Source organism: Scardinius erythrophthalmus, assembly GCF_964197995.2.
Source record: "Scardinius erythrophthalmus genome assembly, chromosome: 9".
Taxonomy (NCBI): Eukaryota; Metazoa; Chordata; class Actinopteri; order Cypriniformes; family Leuciscidae; genus Scardinius; species Scardinius erythrophthalmus.
In genome coordinates this window covers 32,880,754-32,897,809 of record NC_138229.1, presented here as the reverse complement: position 1 = coordinate 32,897,809, position 17,056 = coordinate 32,880,754, and the positions used below count along the sequence as shown (strand labels likewise).

The window sequence follows — 17,056 nt, the reverse complement described above, 5'->3', positions numbered from 1 at the left end:
TTTGGTTTTAATTAAAAAAAAAAAACACGATTGAACGAATGATACGCGGGGTATATTTGTAAACCGTTATTGTAAAATAAAAATAGGCTGATTAAAAAAAAATAAAAAAAAAATTCTGGCGGGCCAGAAAATATTGCTGGCGGGCCAGTTTTGGCCCGCGGGCCGCCTATTGCCGACCCCTGTCTTACAGTTTAGGACGTATCTTGTCATCGTTAAAAGATCAGCCTTGGCAGAGTCATCAGAGTCAGTTTAATGCGCTGGTTTTAATGGGAGAAACATTGTGCCACAACGGTACCAACATTTACCATGGATTTATTGTAGAACACTAACTGTAACCATGGTATTGTGGCAGAAATGTGTGATATATTAATATCAAATTTAATAATATTATTAAGGTTGACATGTATTACATGTATTAAAGAATTTTTTTTTGTTTTTAAGCTATAGCAGTTTTTGTGCATTTGTATTTATACCAAATGTCATTAGCCTACTGTTTTTTCATATCAAATACCACAGAAATAATACTTTTTACCTTGGCAATGAGGTGTTATATGTGGTTTTAACTGTGGTTATTGTGATCTTCAAATGTATGATACCATGGAAAAAAGTTAATTTTAATATGACTAGAATCCTAGCTAATACAGTCAGAAAATGTAAATTTTACTTTATAAAAATTAGGTTGTTACAATTTTTCAAAATGTTTTTGTTAGTAAAAATAAATGTATATCTACATCCCAGCTCAAGCTACTGTCAACTCAAACTACTGTCAAAATGAATGTTTGTAAGAGACCAAACATGTACAGTAATATTATTAAATTAATATAATTATTCCATTTTCCATTACTGCAAATCATTTAACCTATATTAGACCAATACACTAACATATATTTGAGATGGGTACCTGTTAATCATGTTTGTGCTTTGATAGTTAATCTGGTGCATCTGAGTGCATTAATGTATTGAGGATCTCTTTTGATAAAAGTAAATTCATGGGTTATAGTTTTGGGCAGGATCATCAGCAGTTCTTTGAACAGAACAGGCTTTTATCAGAGGCTGAATACATAGAAAGGGTGGTGACAGGAATAGCCAATACATCATTTGTGGATTCTGACTCTGCTATCAACATCTATTGAGAAGCTGACCAGCAGTCTGACCCTGTCAATAGCTGGCCTAATTTGTCTGCCATTGTGTGGCCTATGGAAGATTTGAAAATGGATATCCAGCGTTAGGTGCCCATTCTAGCTATAGAAAGAGTCAGACGGTACCTTCATGCAGTAGCTGTTTTAGTTGCTCTAACACATGTTTTTTTTTTATCTCATTCTTTTACTCTTAACGTGTTAAGACGGTCAGATCCATGAGTTACTATTATTGGTGTGGATTCCCCATGCTGCTCAGTGCTGCAGCGTGGTGGTTTAATCGTCAATTAGCAAGGTGACAGGATGGCTCGGTTCTGAGAGGCGACTATAAATGGGGTTTGCTGGCATCTCATTAGATATGCACACAGTGTATTCAGGGATAATTTGGAATTTATTATTGATGTCCTGCCATATCTATTGGCAATCTTTTCAGAAGGAGGTGGTGGTTTAGCATTGTTGTTTGGGATGCCATCTTACCCTCCGAATCAATAGTTAAAGCTAAGTCCAGACAAGCAAATTCTTCAGTATAATTCAGTGGTGTTTATGTGCAGAAGGCTTTATCTGATTGCATGAGGGGATGCAACGCTATCACAGCGCTTGAGCCAGCATGGTGTTGACACGCGAATGATAATGTTTTCGTACCATCCAGTCCCTGCTGTAGGCTCTAGTGCACTAATGAATATGTCAACAGATGAAGCCGAAGAGCATGTTTACTGTGGCTTCTGGTGCGAGACAGGGGACCGGGTGCATGCTCGGGAAATCCTGCTGGCTCTCTTAGATGTGCGAGCAGTTGCCATGGCTTTATGCTCCTAAGGGAGTGGAGGCAGAGCCTGGTGACAAAATCAGCCAACTCATCCGGCACCTGTGGCACATCTACGGAACTGATGAACGGAAGAGGTTCCTTCTGAGTACCGGTGTTAAAGATCGGGTACTATATCCACAGCGAATGGTAATGCAACTGATCCGGACCTGGAGAATACTTCATACCTTTTTGTGCTTTTTTCCCCCCAAAAAAATCTCCCTTTTTGGTCTTATTACTGACAACTACTACACTTTTGATGGCATGGGAAAGCCTTCTCGGAGGAATGGAGATTGAACTTTATTTTGGAATGATGCATGTTTGGGTCCCGGTTTTCACTTTATGAAAAAAACTGAGGGTCAGTTTTTAACACTTGGAAGCATTGTTGGCTGGGCTGAGTGACATTCCCAATTGGACTTGGATAGGCAGCTGTTAATCATTCAATGGCCTTTAAATTTAGTATCTTCTTGGAAGCACATCGAATTGCACAGATGGTTTCATTCGACCAAAGTAGTGCCAACTCGTAATTTGTCCAGCTACTGATCACCGTCTTTGAGTTTGCTTCCCCATCTTCTTGTGAATGATAAAAAGGCAGCTAGCTTTGCATAGAATACTTACTTTCTTCTTTTCTCTCTGTCTTCTAATTTAATCTCTGTGGTGCATCTGAAGCGAAGCGGAGTTGGATGGTTGTTGCTGTTTCACTGGCCAAGTTTTGAACGGCATGGAGTATCCAGGGTCATGAGGCTTTGTCCTGATGAAAACTCCTGATATGGCACAGCACAGGAAGCCACACTCATAATTAAGGAAGTTGTTTGGAAATGCTCTTAGACTTTGACTTGATTTGTTTTCCTGTTTTTGTCATCGACACACTCCCGAGCAGTGACTGGCGTGCATCCATAGTACATTTGCAGTGATGAACTACATTTTCGGTGGAAACACCCTGTACACCAGGGGAAGTCGAGGCGGCAGCACCAGTTCGGCCCATGGTGGTTCATCTGGACCCAAGCTTAGACAGTGGTCCATACGTAGTTCCTCTGAGGAGACTGCAAAACAGACCCCGTCCCGCTGGCGCAGAGTCCTTGCCACCCTCACCCACCTCAATACCTTCTCTGACTGCATCATGTCAAGCACAAGTCAGGTAAGTTCTGCAAGCTCATGCAGAGGTGCCACAGGACACAGACATCAAGAGATAATGTTAGATTTCAATCCTTTTGAGTCAATGACAAGCTATCTCTTTCAAATAAACGTGTGTGTGTGTTTCAGTGTTTACTTCCACTCTGCCGTGTTTTTTTTATATATATATTTACAGTTGAGCTAACAGTGCTGTTTAGTATAATTTTGTCAATGTTATATTTATCCAGATTGTTGATGATTTTTATTTGGCTGTTTGTCTCAAGACCTTTGATTGCAATGACAGATTATGAACTTTTGAAAGTTTTTTTTATAAATGTAAGCAGTTTAATTTAGAGCACACAAAACTCCCTAGAATTCACATGCTTTATATTATTTTATTATATTATATTATATTATATTATATTATATTATATTATATTATATTATATTATATTATATTATATTATATTATGTTATATTATATTATGTTATATTATATTATATTATATTATATTATATTATATTATATTATATTATATTATATTATATTATATTATATTATATTATATTATATGGCTTGGTTGAATTCCAATGTAGAATGCGGTCTGTTATTTCTTGTTAACAGACCGCTGTGAAGTATAACACACCGTTGCCATGAAAAACAGAGCGTTGCTATGGACGCAGGATTATAACCGTAGCGACGGAACGGACTATTTTCTTTAGCGGAAGCAATACAATAGTTTTTAAATCAAAAAAAGTCCTTTTTAAAGTTTTCCTCCGCTTTGCGTCGGGGTCCCGATAAGCCTGTCGGGGTTGTATTCGCTATAACAACTGCTTTGCTCTACATTATCCCTTACATATTATATTATATTATATTATATTATATTATATTATATTATATTATATTATATTATATTATATTATATTATATTATATTATATTATATTATATTATATTATATTATATTATATTATATTATATTACTGTGGTTTGCAATACTGTTGCCAGGACAATGTTAGTTGTCAGTTGACAGGCCATGTGATTAGTTATCCTATTAATTGTGTTTAATCGTTGAGCTTACACTATGTGATCGGCGCATATGCTAATAATTCACAAATAATGCCACTACATGTAGTAGCAGAATTTCTTGCCCAATCTCTTGTTCCTTTGTAATTGTAGTCAGGTAAAAATGATTTGACAAATAGCAGCAGTTTCACTGAAGGTCAGAGAGATAATTGAACAGTTGAATCCCCTCACACAGTGTAAAAGAAACTCTCTTTTAAAATAAATCTCTGCACATGCATGAATATGTAAGTATTATGCAAAACACTGTATACTTATTTTTAAATTGAAACTCAAATATCCTTTTCAAAATAATTATTACTACTAAATTGTATTTTCCATTTACAATTTACAGTTGTTGGTATATTATGTGTTACACATTAGTAGAGAACATGCAAGCAAAATTGTCCAAGAACCTTGTATTCGTTGTGTGGCCAGTAGGTGGCACTGGAACTGCATTGTTTTCTGAGGTAAAATGGCTTGCTGTAAACTTGATCTGAATCCTGACCACATCCTTAATTTTGGATTTAAATCTCTCACTTGCACCTGAAATGAGCAAAGTTTAAGAAGCTTAAACCGTGGTCTACAGGGGGGCACACTATTATTATTAATAATACCATTATACTGTTAATACATTTTTTGAAGCGTTCAGAGAGTTAACTTTTCAACTTTTCAGCACTTTTCAAATTACAAATAGACTGATTCTCACTCGGAAAACTAATGCTGTGTGTTTGACACTGTAACATGACATTTATTAAACTGCACTTTAACCTGCTCATTGTATTTGAGTTCATCCCAGCTGACACACTTACTACACATGCTGAAGCAGTGGTTGTTAACAGCTTGGCACACTCAGACTCATCAGTTCAAATCCACTTATAAAATCAGCCTCCAATCCAATGGCCCAAGTTGTCATGTCAACGCAGCTATTCTAGGCCATTTCTCTATTCATAATATTCCCAAAGGAAAGATCCTTTGCATCTATACACTTATGGTAAGCCATCTGTCACAAAAAGGGGTCATATGTAATATACATTATTTTGTATGTTCTTCTGTTGTACATGTATTCTTTTATTATTGAGCGACGTTGATTGAATGAAACTGAAATTCAGACCACAAACAAATATTTGTGCATTTCAGGCGTTAAAATCTAATGGACAATCGACTTAAAGAGAATTTTATATATAATATCGGTAGCACTTTACAATGAGGTCTCATTTGTTAACATTGTTTTAACTAACATGAACTAACAATGAGTAATTCATTAGTTAAATCATTAGTTAATAAAAATCCTGCTGTTCATTGTTTGTTCATATTCGCTCAGTGTATTAACTAATGTTAACAAATACAACTTTTGATTTTAATAATGTATAAGTAAATGATGAAATTAAAATCAACAAAGATTAAAAAATGCTGTAGAAGTGAAGTTCATTATTAGTTCATGTTAACTAATGTAGTTAACTAATGAAACCTTATTGTAAAGTGTTACCATATTATCTTATTCATCCTGACTATGATCACACAGAACATCAGAGAAAAGCTCCCCATAAACGCCATGCTGACTCAAGTGACGCAAGGAGGTCAGATATTGTTAATTATGTGGGTGAGGAGCTGTTTGCTAGATGGATCCCCCTCATGCGAGGTTACAGTCGCTCTGTGTGTTGGCGCTGTTTCAGCAGGCTGGCTTTGTATGTGAATCGGAGCTCAGCATTGATTATTCATGCCAGGAAAAAGCCCCTCCACGCCTGATGGCTTTACCCATTGGAGCTCTCTAATTGGCATGAGAATCCAAAGAGATGAGAGGAAAGGGTGAATGAGAGAGATACAGAGCGCGCAAGAGGAGCACACCAACGCGTGAGAGACTGGGGCTGAATTTCCCTCCATTCGCTGTTGCCAAGGCACTGCACCAAAACACAGCAGCTTTTTCAACGTCAGTCTTGTTCTCCTTAAATTTGACGTCGTCTCCTAACGTTTTGTCCACGTGCCGACCATGACGACCTTCTACTCTGGCCATGAGTACGGCATCCGGAGAGCAGACAGTTGTGAGAAGAGGAACGACTCTCATGCTCGAGTCCACCTCAGGCAGAACTCGCCATCCTCCTCCATCCTCAAGCAACCGCATCTCCAGCAGACGGTGAGCCAGGAGGGCTGCTACAACTCTTGCACCCTGCCCTTGAACATAGGAAAGACCAGAACCAAGTTCCTCAATCTGCGTGACAGCGTGAAGAAAAGCCCCACCAAGAGCACGGCCAAAGTGAGTGGACCAGGGGAGAGGTTTTCCTTTTGGGCCTCTGTGTCTTTCGATAAGGTAAGTTAGAGGATGAGCAGCTCCACGCTTTGGACCTTAATTGACTCGGGATGCTTTTCTACTTCTTGGTGTTATTAAATTAGGTTCCTCCTTTACACTCATGGCTGGTGTGCTCTCTTACATTTTTGTTGATCTTGATATATCTCATTCACTATGGTGTCTCTTCAATCTACAACACTGGACGCGGTACTTGTCAGCTCCTTAGTGTTTTCAGTTTTTTTACTGCATTTCTTTGTAGATTTTCTGCCCCGCATTCGCTTTATTCTCTTAGCAAATTTGTGGGTTGTTGCATTTTATATATGCACCTTTTTTCCCCTTTCAAATGTCAGTTATCATCAGGTCGACGCCAAGCTTCTTAAATGCTAATGTGTTGTTTTTCCATGTTAAATTCATTTAGAGCAATAATCCCACAATTAAGGGTCTATAGTGGGACGCCAAAGTGGAACTCCAGTCGATGGTATTGACAAGCCCTAATTTTAGTTTCCGTGCAGATTGCGTGTTTGCAGTTTAGGCACCACAACAATTAAAGTGGCATCAGTATTGTTTAAAAACAAAGAAAACCCTATATATATATGGGTCAAAGACAAGAAGGGGTATCATGCATCAAACAAATAAATGTGTAATACAAGTTTTACTTTTAGTTTTTTTTTCTGCCTGTACGTTAGAATTTTGAAATCTTTATACTTTGCTAATATCCTTCAAACCACTAGGTTTTTGTAGTTTTTGTAAGGAAGTGAAAATCATATAATAAGATTTAGTATGATCACATATTCGTTTATATTTTTTAATAATTACAGGTCAGAATAAGTATATTGTTTCATTTTTACATAAATATATCCATTACGCTAAATGACATTTTGCCAAAATAGTCTGTATCGTTAAATTATTTCAATAATATTCCTGAGTAAATGACGGCAGAAGCAGATGTTGAAAAACAATAAGCATTTTATTATACGGTTCTGATGCTCCCTGCCATGCTTGCTTAGCTTGTCACTTTGTTTCTGACCTGCTTGTGCCCCAACAATTAATCCTTGCAGCTATATTTATGAATTCTTTTTGTTTGCCAACATAAATGACGTTATCAGGATGAGTCTTTTGGGTGGAGAATCCCCTCAATGGTCTCTTTTGAACTCTGTTCAAAAATATTGGTAAGCTATTATTCTGACAATCACAATCCTGAATTCCTTTCTCTTTTCCTTGCTAAAGGCCCGTTTACACCAAGTATGATAACTATAATGATAATGATAAAGTGAATGAATAAAAAAATCATTCTAAGATATTGGCTAGTTCAAAAAAATCATTCTAAATATAAAAGAATAGTAGAGTCCACAACACAACTACAACGATAACGGCACAGAGAAACGATGTCGTGGGATCACTTTCAGAGCCATTTTTTTTCCAGCTAATGAATGATAAAAACATTGACAGCCAATCAGAATCCATTCCACTTTAAAGAGCTTCAGCATTTAAAATGGCAGATGACAAAACTGCAGTACATGCTTAGAATGAACAGTGTTATCATTCATTGGTGTGGATGCTAATATAGTTACCATTATAGTTATCTTTATAGTTATTGTTCTTAAGAGTGCCGCCCTAGATACTGGGTCTGTATTTGCTTTTTGGCATTTTACAGTGCCTTTTAACTCTGTTCGTGGGCATCTAAAATGAATCAATAACACAAATTAAACAATACAAAAATGCATTCAAATATTAATATGTATTAAGTTTAACAAATGTTTTCAGTGTTAAACATTTCTCTTTAGCTCTAATATGAATAATTATATGCTATTTTTTTTATTTATACAGTGATACTGCCATTGTGTAATAAATGACACTTTGGTATAACAATTTATACATATATATATTTATACTAACCAAGGCTGTGTTTATTTGATTGAAAATACAATAAAAACATATTTATTATGTAATCAAAATGTAATTTATTCTTTGTTGGCAAAGTTGAGTTTTCATTACTCTAAGTGTCACATGATCCTTCAGTGATCATTCTAATATTCTGATTTGGTGATGAAGTAACATGTATTATTGATGCTGGTTAATATTTTGTGGAAACCATGATTTTATTATGACCGCCGCTAGCGTAGCTAGCGAAAGCGGTCATATAGGGATTGTCAAAGTTTTTTTTTTTTTTTTTTTTCGTCACCTTACTGAATTTTTCGTCAACGATACCAGGGACACCGAAGCACCGGGGAACATGAAATTTGGTGGGCATGTAGCCCCACTAGACTACTACGGAAAAATTTCGTTTGGTCCCCGGGGGCCACTCCCCCCCCGCGCTGGGCCCCCTCCAAACCCCAAAAAATGCAGTTTTTCCTAAATAACTACCTGAACCGTGGCACCGAGGATGAAGAAATTTTTATGGTATGTTGGTCTACTAGACTTTTACGGAAAAATTTCGTTTGGTCCCCGGGGGCCACTCCCCCCCCCCCGCGCTGGGGCCCCCGTAAATTTTTCGTCAACGATACCAGGGACACCGAAACACCGGGTAACATGAAATTTGGTGGGCATGTAGCCCCACTAGACTTCTACGGAAAAATTTGTTTGGTCCCCGGGGGCCACTCCCCCCCCGCGCTGGGCCCCCCCAAACCCAAAAAATGCAGTTTTTCCTAAATAACTACCTGAACCGTGGCACCGAGGATGAAGAAATTTTTATGGTATGTTGGTCTACTACACTTTTACGGAAAAATTTCGTTTGGTCCCCGGGGGCCACTCCCCCCCCCCGCGCTGGGGCCCCCGTAAATTTTTCATCAACGATACCAGGGACACCGAAGCACCGGGGAACATGAAATTTGGTGGGCATGTAGCCCCACTAGACTTCTATGGAAAAATTTCGTTTGGTCCCCGGGGGCCACTCCCCCCCCGCGCTGGGCCCCCCCAAACCTAAAAAAAATTCAGTTTTTCCTAAATAACTACCTGAACCGTGGCACCGAGGATGAAGAAATTTTTATGGTATGTTGCTCTTAAGGGCCCACATCAACCTAGCCCATAATCACTCATTTGTGATTTGCGCCCCTCCCATAAAAAATGAAAATGCAATATTATTCTGCTTTAATCGCCCCTATCTTCCGTGGAGATGTTCAGAACTGCACCATATTTCATGTGTATAATTAACTTGACATCCTCTGGGGGTATCCTCTGCTAAGTTTCGTAGAATTTCATCCATGGGGGGGTATAAAATAAATTAATTTATGTGCACATTTAGTGACTGTACACTCATCGACCTGTAGATGGTGCTGTTGAGCGAAGGGTTGCTGGTTTAGGATGATACTGTCACACACACACATGCAGGAATACAAACAAACGCAAGCATGCACACACACTGACATCCACACGCACAGACACACACCCATACACACACATACAAATCCACATGCACAGACACACACACACAAACACACACGTGCACACATGTACGCACACATACATTCACGCACAGACACACACACACACACACACACACACACACAGACACACACATACACAAACACACACACACACACACACACACACACACACACACACACACACACACACACACACAGACAGACATGCACATACTACTACTTTTTTTAGGTATATACATAAACACGCAATACAGCCAAATTACTCCACGTCATTTATTTTTGTGGAAAGCCAGTGCAGGCCTGAGCGGCGGTCATATTTTGTACCGAGATGCGTTACATCTAGTTGTAAACTGCATTGTTAGTATGAACTAAAAATGAACAGTACTTCTAGAGCAAGGGTCTTCACCCGGGGGTCTGCTGCTGTACTGCAGGGGATTAGCCAATTAATGTTTGATCATAAATCATTTTTTGATGACTGACAGCTTTTTAGTCTTTGTAAAGGGGGTGGACTTTGCTTGCTTTTGAGGTTATATATATAATCCCTTAAAAAAAGTTTAGTTTTTCATGATGCAAAGAGGCCCGACGGCTTTTACATGCTGCAAAATTTCGGATGTGCCATCTGCATATAAATGCGGGATTCACTCCGAAATTGCAATTGACAGTGATAGCTAGCACGGGACAAAAATATGGCATGTCAAAATAGATACAGTACGTGCAATGTAAATGCAGACTAATAGATTAATAGAAAAATATTTGTATCAGTATATTTTTGAAATTCCATTTATTTGTAAAAGTAATGACTTGTAAATAATCTTAAATGTCTCACTGTATATTGTCTTGTTATGGTGGAGCCGTTGCTTACACATTAAATCTGCACTTTACTGGAGAACCCTCACTAATTTCAGATACTCAGTGATTTGATTTTAATTGTCCATCTCACAGTAAAATTAAAACTTTGATGTTTTAGTTCATTTGAGGCTAAAGTTCAGGTAAATGTTTAATTGTCCAACTGACTTAAATAAAATTAAAATGTATGACTGCAAATCGATTAAAATAATTTACAACAACTGTGAACAACTCATGAATTTTTATCACAACTTGGAAACCTATAATAAGTGTTTATATTCAGACTATTTTAGACTGGTACGGCCATTCCAAACTGTTTTCAGTGGCAAAATGAATGAAAATGAAAACACAGATGTGTGTAAATCCTATATAGACACTTTCATTTCTGACTGAGTGAAATGCCTAAACTTTCTTTGTAGATAGATACAGCGTTAATTGTGAAATCTGTGCATATTGTACATCAGTGGCTGAGAATCGCCTGTGATCTATAACAATATGCCAGGTCTCCTACACCAGACCTGTATAAGAAGCGTCTTAAACGGAAACCAGAGTATGATTTGCTTTCTTCCAATGAAATAGAGAGCCTTTTGAGAATAACTAGAAGTGTTTATTGTGAAAGTGGGGAGTAATCTGGAAAACTACTGGCTAATCAGCTACGTAGGATCCGGACAAAACAAATGGTCTTTGTTTGGATAATCGGGAGGCCACAACTTAAAAAAGCATAATTATTGATACGTTTAGAGACTTTAATTCTTTTTTGTATGCCTTTGACTAGAAACGCTCCAATCAGGATTTTTTCAGCTAATACTACTACCGATTACTTGTCATGATGATTACTTGCCAATACCGATCCCGATCATTCAAACTTTATATAAGTGATATGTAAGCTCTCAGTTGACTCACTGTTAAATTTTTTTTTTTAGAAAAAGTAATACCACAGATGTTTCCTTGGTTATATTCTTTACAGTAATGTTTTAATTATTTTAATTGGGTATCAAATAAATAAGCACAACAAATATTTTAAATAGGCCTTTTAAAAAAGAGCTTTAGCAAAAGGCGTCACCTTTATTTAGCGCTTTATACAATACATATGGTCTCAAAGCATCTTTACAGTTCAGCTGAAGTAAGTTCAGTGTTGATTCAGGTCCATTGTAAAGATCGTCAATTATTAAATTAGTTGATTTAATCTATAAAGCCGATAAATGCTGCAAAAAAAGGCTACCAGTCAGGCTACCCCAGATTTGATAGGGTGAAGTGGGAGTACCTTTTTTTAGTTTTGGAAACATTTGGATTTGGCCCGGCCTTTCTTGGATTAAATTATATTATGAATTATATAGTGCTCCCTCCGCAGTAGTCCTGACCAATAGTCTGTACTCTAGACCATTTAATTTGTACTGTGGGACTCGACAGGTCTGTCCTTTAAGCCCATTTATTATTCACTTTAGCCAATGATCCTTTAGCAATTGCCCTATGCGAAATTCAGCACATTACTGGAATTACCCGTGGTGATGTTGAACATAAGGTAATAACAGGTCAGGCATCTGATAAAATTGATCTTTAGATAAAATGGAGTACTTTTTCTAGGAAGATCCTGGCAGACCACTCTCTGGTGACACATGGGACCATATCCGACCCCATGCAGGTCCATTCATCATCAGTGTGTGCTCGGTACTCGCTTAGTCAGTTGAAAGTAGTACATAGAGCTCATATGTCAAAAATTTAATTAGCTCAAATTTTCCGTGGTACTAGTCCCATGTGTATCAGATGCCACTAAATTAGGGCACTATTGGCTATCTGTATTTGACACTCTTTCAGCTCCAGCACAGGTTAGTGCCTGAGTCCCTGGTGATAATATTTGGAGTTGCCCCAGAAGAGTCATGGTTATCAGCATCAGTGTGTAAAGTCCTTGCTTTTTCTTCCTTGTTAGAACGTAGAGCAATACTACTAAAGTGGAAAGAGGCTGCTTCACCCACTCACATCCAGTGAAAAGATCATGTTTTCCTTAACAGGATCGGAAAAACAATTCCTTAGGATCTGGCACCCCTTCATTGATTTATTTTGATCAATGCCTTATATTTCTCTCTATTAAACCCTAAATGGATGCCAAACCAGTGTTTTTTTATTTCTTCATTTTTGTTTTGTTTTACCTTGTGCATATAAGTGTGTGTTTATGTGTATAGGTATGCACATGCTACTTTTCAATTTTCAATTCTTATATTAATCAATGTTCCGCATGGATGTAATCCCAGGGATTTGTTGGTGAGGGTCGAGGAATTGTTGAATCTAATTTGTATTGAAAAACTCATAAAAAACTTTTAGCGGTGTTGCTATGTGTCATGAGTAAACAATTGAGTAGGCTAAGACGCAATCATTTACTCACCCCCATGTCATTCCAAACCCATAAGACTTTCGTTCATCTTTAAAACAAAGATTGTGGTATTTTTAATGGAACCTGAGAGATTTCTGCACCTCTACTGAAAGTCCATAAATGCCTCATTTATTCATTCATTCATTTATTCATTCTTTCAGTACATAAAGACTTTACCGGTCTACTGACATTTGTTAAGACATCTGCTTTAAAAATTACAATCCACATGAGAACTTTTGTTAACTTTACAATAAGTAAATCTACTTCACCAGCTTTTTATTCCTCGACAGCGATGCCATAGAGATATACAGAGCGACCGCAAAAACGGAAGTTCAAAGACTATTCTAAAGATGGCTGCGGGCTTGTTTCTCTGGCACATATGATAACATTACATTTTTGCTTTTATTCACAGATAAACATTGATCAACACACATCAAATATGGTTAACGGCAGCTCAACTGTACTTGCTTGAAGTGCAAACAAACCTCATTTACTTGCAGAAGCACTAATGTACCTGCATGATGCACGAGAACAAACATCATTGTGTGTCAAGAAAGCAAGTTTGGGCTTACATTTACCATGTTTAATGCACTCAATGTATGTGCGTTGATCTATGTTTATGAGAATAGAAGCCCAAATTAAATCTGTTATTTATATAAAGTGACCGTGTCTTATCAAAAGACTATTAGTAAACCGCCAATCCATATGGATTACTTACAATAATTACAATATCTTTATGAACTTTTTGAAGCGTGAAAGCTTTGTTGGAATGGATAGCTATTTGAGTGAACCATCACTTTGAACATGTTTTCTTTACAGTTTTGTAACAAGCATTCTAAATATATACTAGAACTCTAGAGTGACTTTGGATGTTTGCAGTGGCTTTGTTGATTATATCAGGAGTAACTGTACCATGTGCAACTGGGTGGATTATGGCCGTATTCTCATTCACATGCTCATTTCCATTCTCCCCTCATCTGAATTCTTCAATAATCACTAACGGAGCGTCTCACATCCCCCCGCCCTCCACCTTCAGATTTGCTTCAATCTAGCACACATTCTCATACAGACACCTACTTGCACCCATCCTCCATGGCTGGTTCCTGTGCAATGATGTGCATTGTTGTGTTGTTGTGTATGTATATGTGAACTGACCTCTCCCCTTCCATGCTATTGTTCAGCAGACAGATGCTGTCCCACCCTCCACTCTCATAATCCCTGTGATCCCAATCTCCACTGTCCCTGCGGAGCCCGCTGTCATCTCTCCATCGACGTCACAGGTCTTTTTTTTTCTTTCTCTATTTTCCCACTCACCCCTCCCTTCTTTTTTTTTCGCTCTCTTCCTGTTGGTCATTTTTTCTTGATCCCTGCCATTCCACTGCTCGTTGATGGGGCTGAAGGATTATCGGCCCTAGAGTCGGGTAAAGTACCACGGCTCCCCTTGACTAATAGCCTCTGCGTGTCAACCAGCCGGAGGAAGTGGAAAGCTCCACAGAAAGACAGACAGACAGAGAGATTGAGCGAGCGAGAGAGAGAGAGTGGATTTGATTTTAGGCTACTTTTGGCTCGTAATAGCATTCATGCTTCAGCATTGCATGTTCTGCAGTATAAAATGCCATGTACGTACTTATGCTGGCAGTGCTGTGTTAATCTGGTGTGAATGCCAGTGGTGGTAAATGTAGCATCATGTGGAGAGTAAGTGAATATACCTTTGCTGTGTAGAATGCTGCAAGCTTAACACAGCTTTTCCTACTTGCTGCATCTACTAAACGCTTCCCGTTCCAGGTTCAATTTGGATGGAACTAGAAATGTGCTGGAATCGATGCCTTAACTGGACTGTTTTCTCTTGCAGGCAAATCCTCCCCCTGTCGTGGTAAATACAGAGAGCTTGGATTCAGCTCCATATGTAAGTTTTCTTTTCACTTATTTACACTTTATTAACTTTGAAATTCAGAATTCCCTCAGACCAGCATGCCACATAGTTCTATCGGTTTCCTTTTTGTAAGCAAGCTGTTATTGCCAAGTTACTTTTGGTGATACCAGCAGAAAAAGGTGTAATACCTTTAAAATCAGGTGGCATTCCCATTTTGCTTATGTAATGTCATGGATTTTCAATAGAACCTGGATATTCAATAAGAAAAAATATTGGGTGGCTCTTGACTTTATACATCTCGAATTGATTGGATTGAGTGGGCATCCTGTACCAATATGGTGACTGGAATGTGATGCCTAAATACACTCTTAAAAAGGTGGGTACAATAGCTTGTCATTGGGTCAGTACCGTCAAAGGCACATCTTTGAACCTCATTTACACCTAAAATGTTGTTAATGTTATCCTAAGGGTACATAGTACTTGTAGCAAAAAAAGTAATATTATTAGTAATAATAACCTCAAGAGTTCATATTACAACTCCAGGGTACTAATATATCTATTTTAGGCATAAATAAGGTACAAAGGTGTTCCTTTAAAGATAGTGCCCCAGTTACAACCTGTTGTACCCCTAAGGGTACAAATTTGCATTACATAATAAAATAGCTCATGCAGCCAAGGTGACGTCAGCATAAAGCCACTTTAGAGGCGGAGCAAGTTATTACATTTTGATGAAAGATCATGAAGACAATAATGTAATAATATCTGAGGTACTATAAGTGTAGTCAATATCTTAAACTCATGTTTTATCAAGATATATTTTCATGTGATCACTGGATTCTGTTTTGTGTCACTGAGGCCCCGTCCACACTACTGCGTTTTCGTTTAAAAACGGAGACCTTTTGCTACGTTTGCACCTCCCGTCCACACTAAAACGGCAAAAACGGAGACCCAAAACGGAGAAGTTTAGAAACGCTGCCGACCCGTTTTTCGTTTTGAATCTCCGGAGGGCGTTTTAGTGTGGACGGGTCAAAACGGAGGACTTTAGAAACGATGACGTAGTAGAGGCTCACGCTCGGCTCTATGATTGGGTGTCATCAGTCATGGCGTATATCTTTGCTAGCAGCTGTTGTCCAAGTAAATTCTGCATTTTACAATGCTATAACTGCCTACATGCGGCGGAGGCAAGCTATTATTCGAGTGATCTGTGACAATTCCCGTGTGCAGCGGGCAGCGGCGGTATTGACCGTACATGGAGCGTCGGTTTTGGGTAAACCCGGGAAGAACCAGCGCATGGTGGGATAATTTTATCAATGAAGTTGTGTTTACACCGGCACGTGCATGCCCATTGTTGGTGAATGGTCACGTGATCCGCGTTTTCAGTCGTTTTAATGTGGACGGAGATCAATTCTAATGGCGCTTTTCTACTGCATGGTACGGTACGGCTCGGTTCAGTACGGCATGCTTTGGCGCATTTCCACTGCATGGTACGGTACGGCTCGGTTCAGTACGGCTCACTTATGGCGCATTTCCACTGCATGGTACGGTACGGTACGGCTCGCTTCGGCTCGCTTTAAATGGTACCCCCTCTGTTGAGGTTTCAAGCGTACCGTACCGATACTAAAATGTGACGTGAAAACACTGCAGATCACTGATTGGTCAGACAGAATCATCTCTACCAGCGTCATTGTATTTACAACACGAGACACTAAACCCGCTAGATTTAAATAGCCAGTAGACAACAGCCAACCTGTTTTTAAAGTATTTGCTTCAAAAAAAAAAAAAAAGAGTATAAACTTCAAAAAAAGAAATGGCTGAATCGTGGTCAGTGGACGAGGTGCAGACGTTCCTCTCGTCAGTTGCCGAGAAGTGGATGGGGAAACACATAATAAAAAATTCGCATTTAATATGATGTCATGGTAGTAGTAGTCTCGCGTAGCCAGACCTTCAGACTGACGGCTGAAGGTCTGGAATTCATAGCTGCTTTCTTTGGCCAAGGCCCGCCCATAAGGCCGTTTGACCGACATGTCAAACAACCAATTACAGTTCATTTCGTTCAGCGTCACGTTTCGGGGCGTGGAAATGTCCCCACAACAACAGACCGGCGTGCAACAAGTCAGTCAGCATAGAAAATCAAAGAAGGAGAAGAAAACAAGCAGTAAGTCATTGATCTATTCATGCACGTATACTTT

The 17,056-nt window shown here is 38.6% G+C and overlaps 1 protein-coding gene across 23 annotated transcripts in view; it reads left to right on the top strand.

The window, feature by feature from the left end:
* dlg1b (discs large MAGUK scaffold protein 1b) overlaps positions 1-17,056 on the top strand; it is a 147,250-nt gene that overhangs the window by 59,086 nt on the left and 71,108 nt on the right. For 12 of the 23 annotated variants that reach the window (XM_081374956.1, XM_081374953.1, XM_081374951.1 and 9 more), the window contains 2 exons: positions 14,176-14,274; positions 14,847-14,900. In XM_081374956.1, coding sequence (XP_081231082.1) covers positions 14,176-14,274; positions 14,847-14,900 — 153 coding nt within the window. Of the gene's footprint in view, positions 1-2,716; positions 3,074-14,175; positions 14,275-14,846; positions 14,901-17,056 lie in introns of those variants that run through there. The other 11 variants (XM_081374960.1, XM_081374959.1, XM_081374957.1 and 8 more) reach the window with 3 other exon arrangements.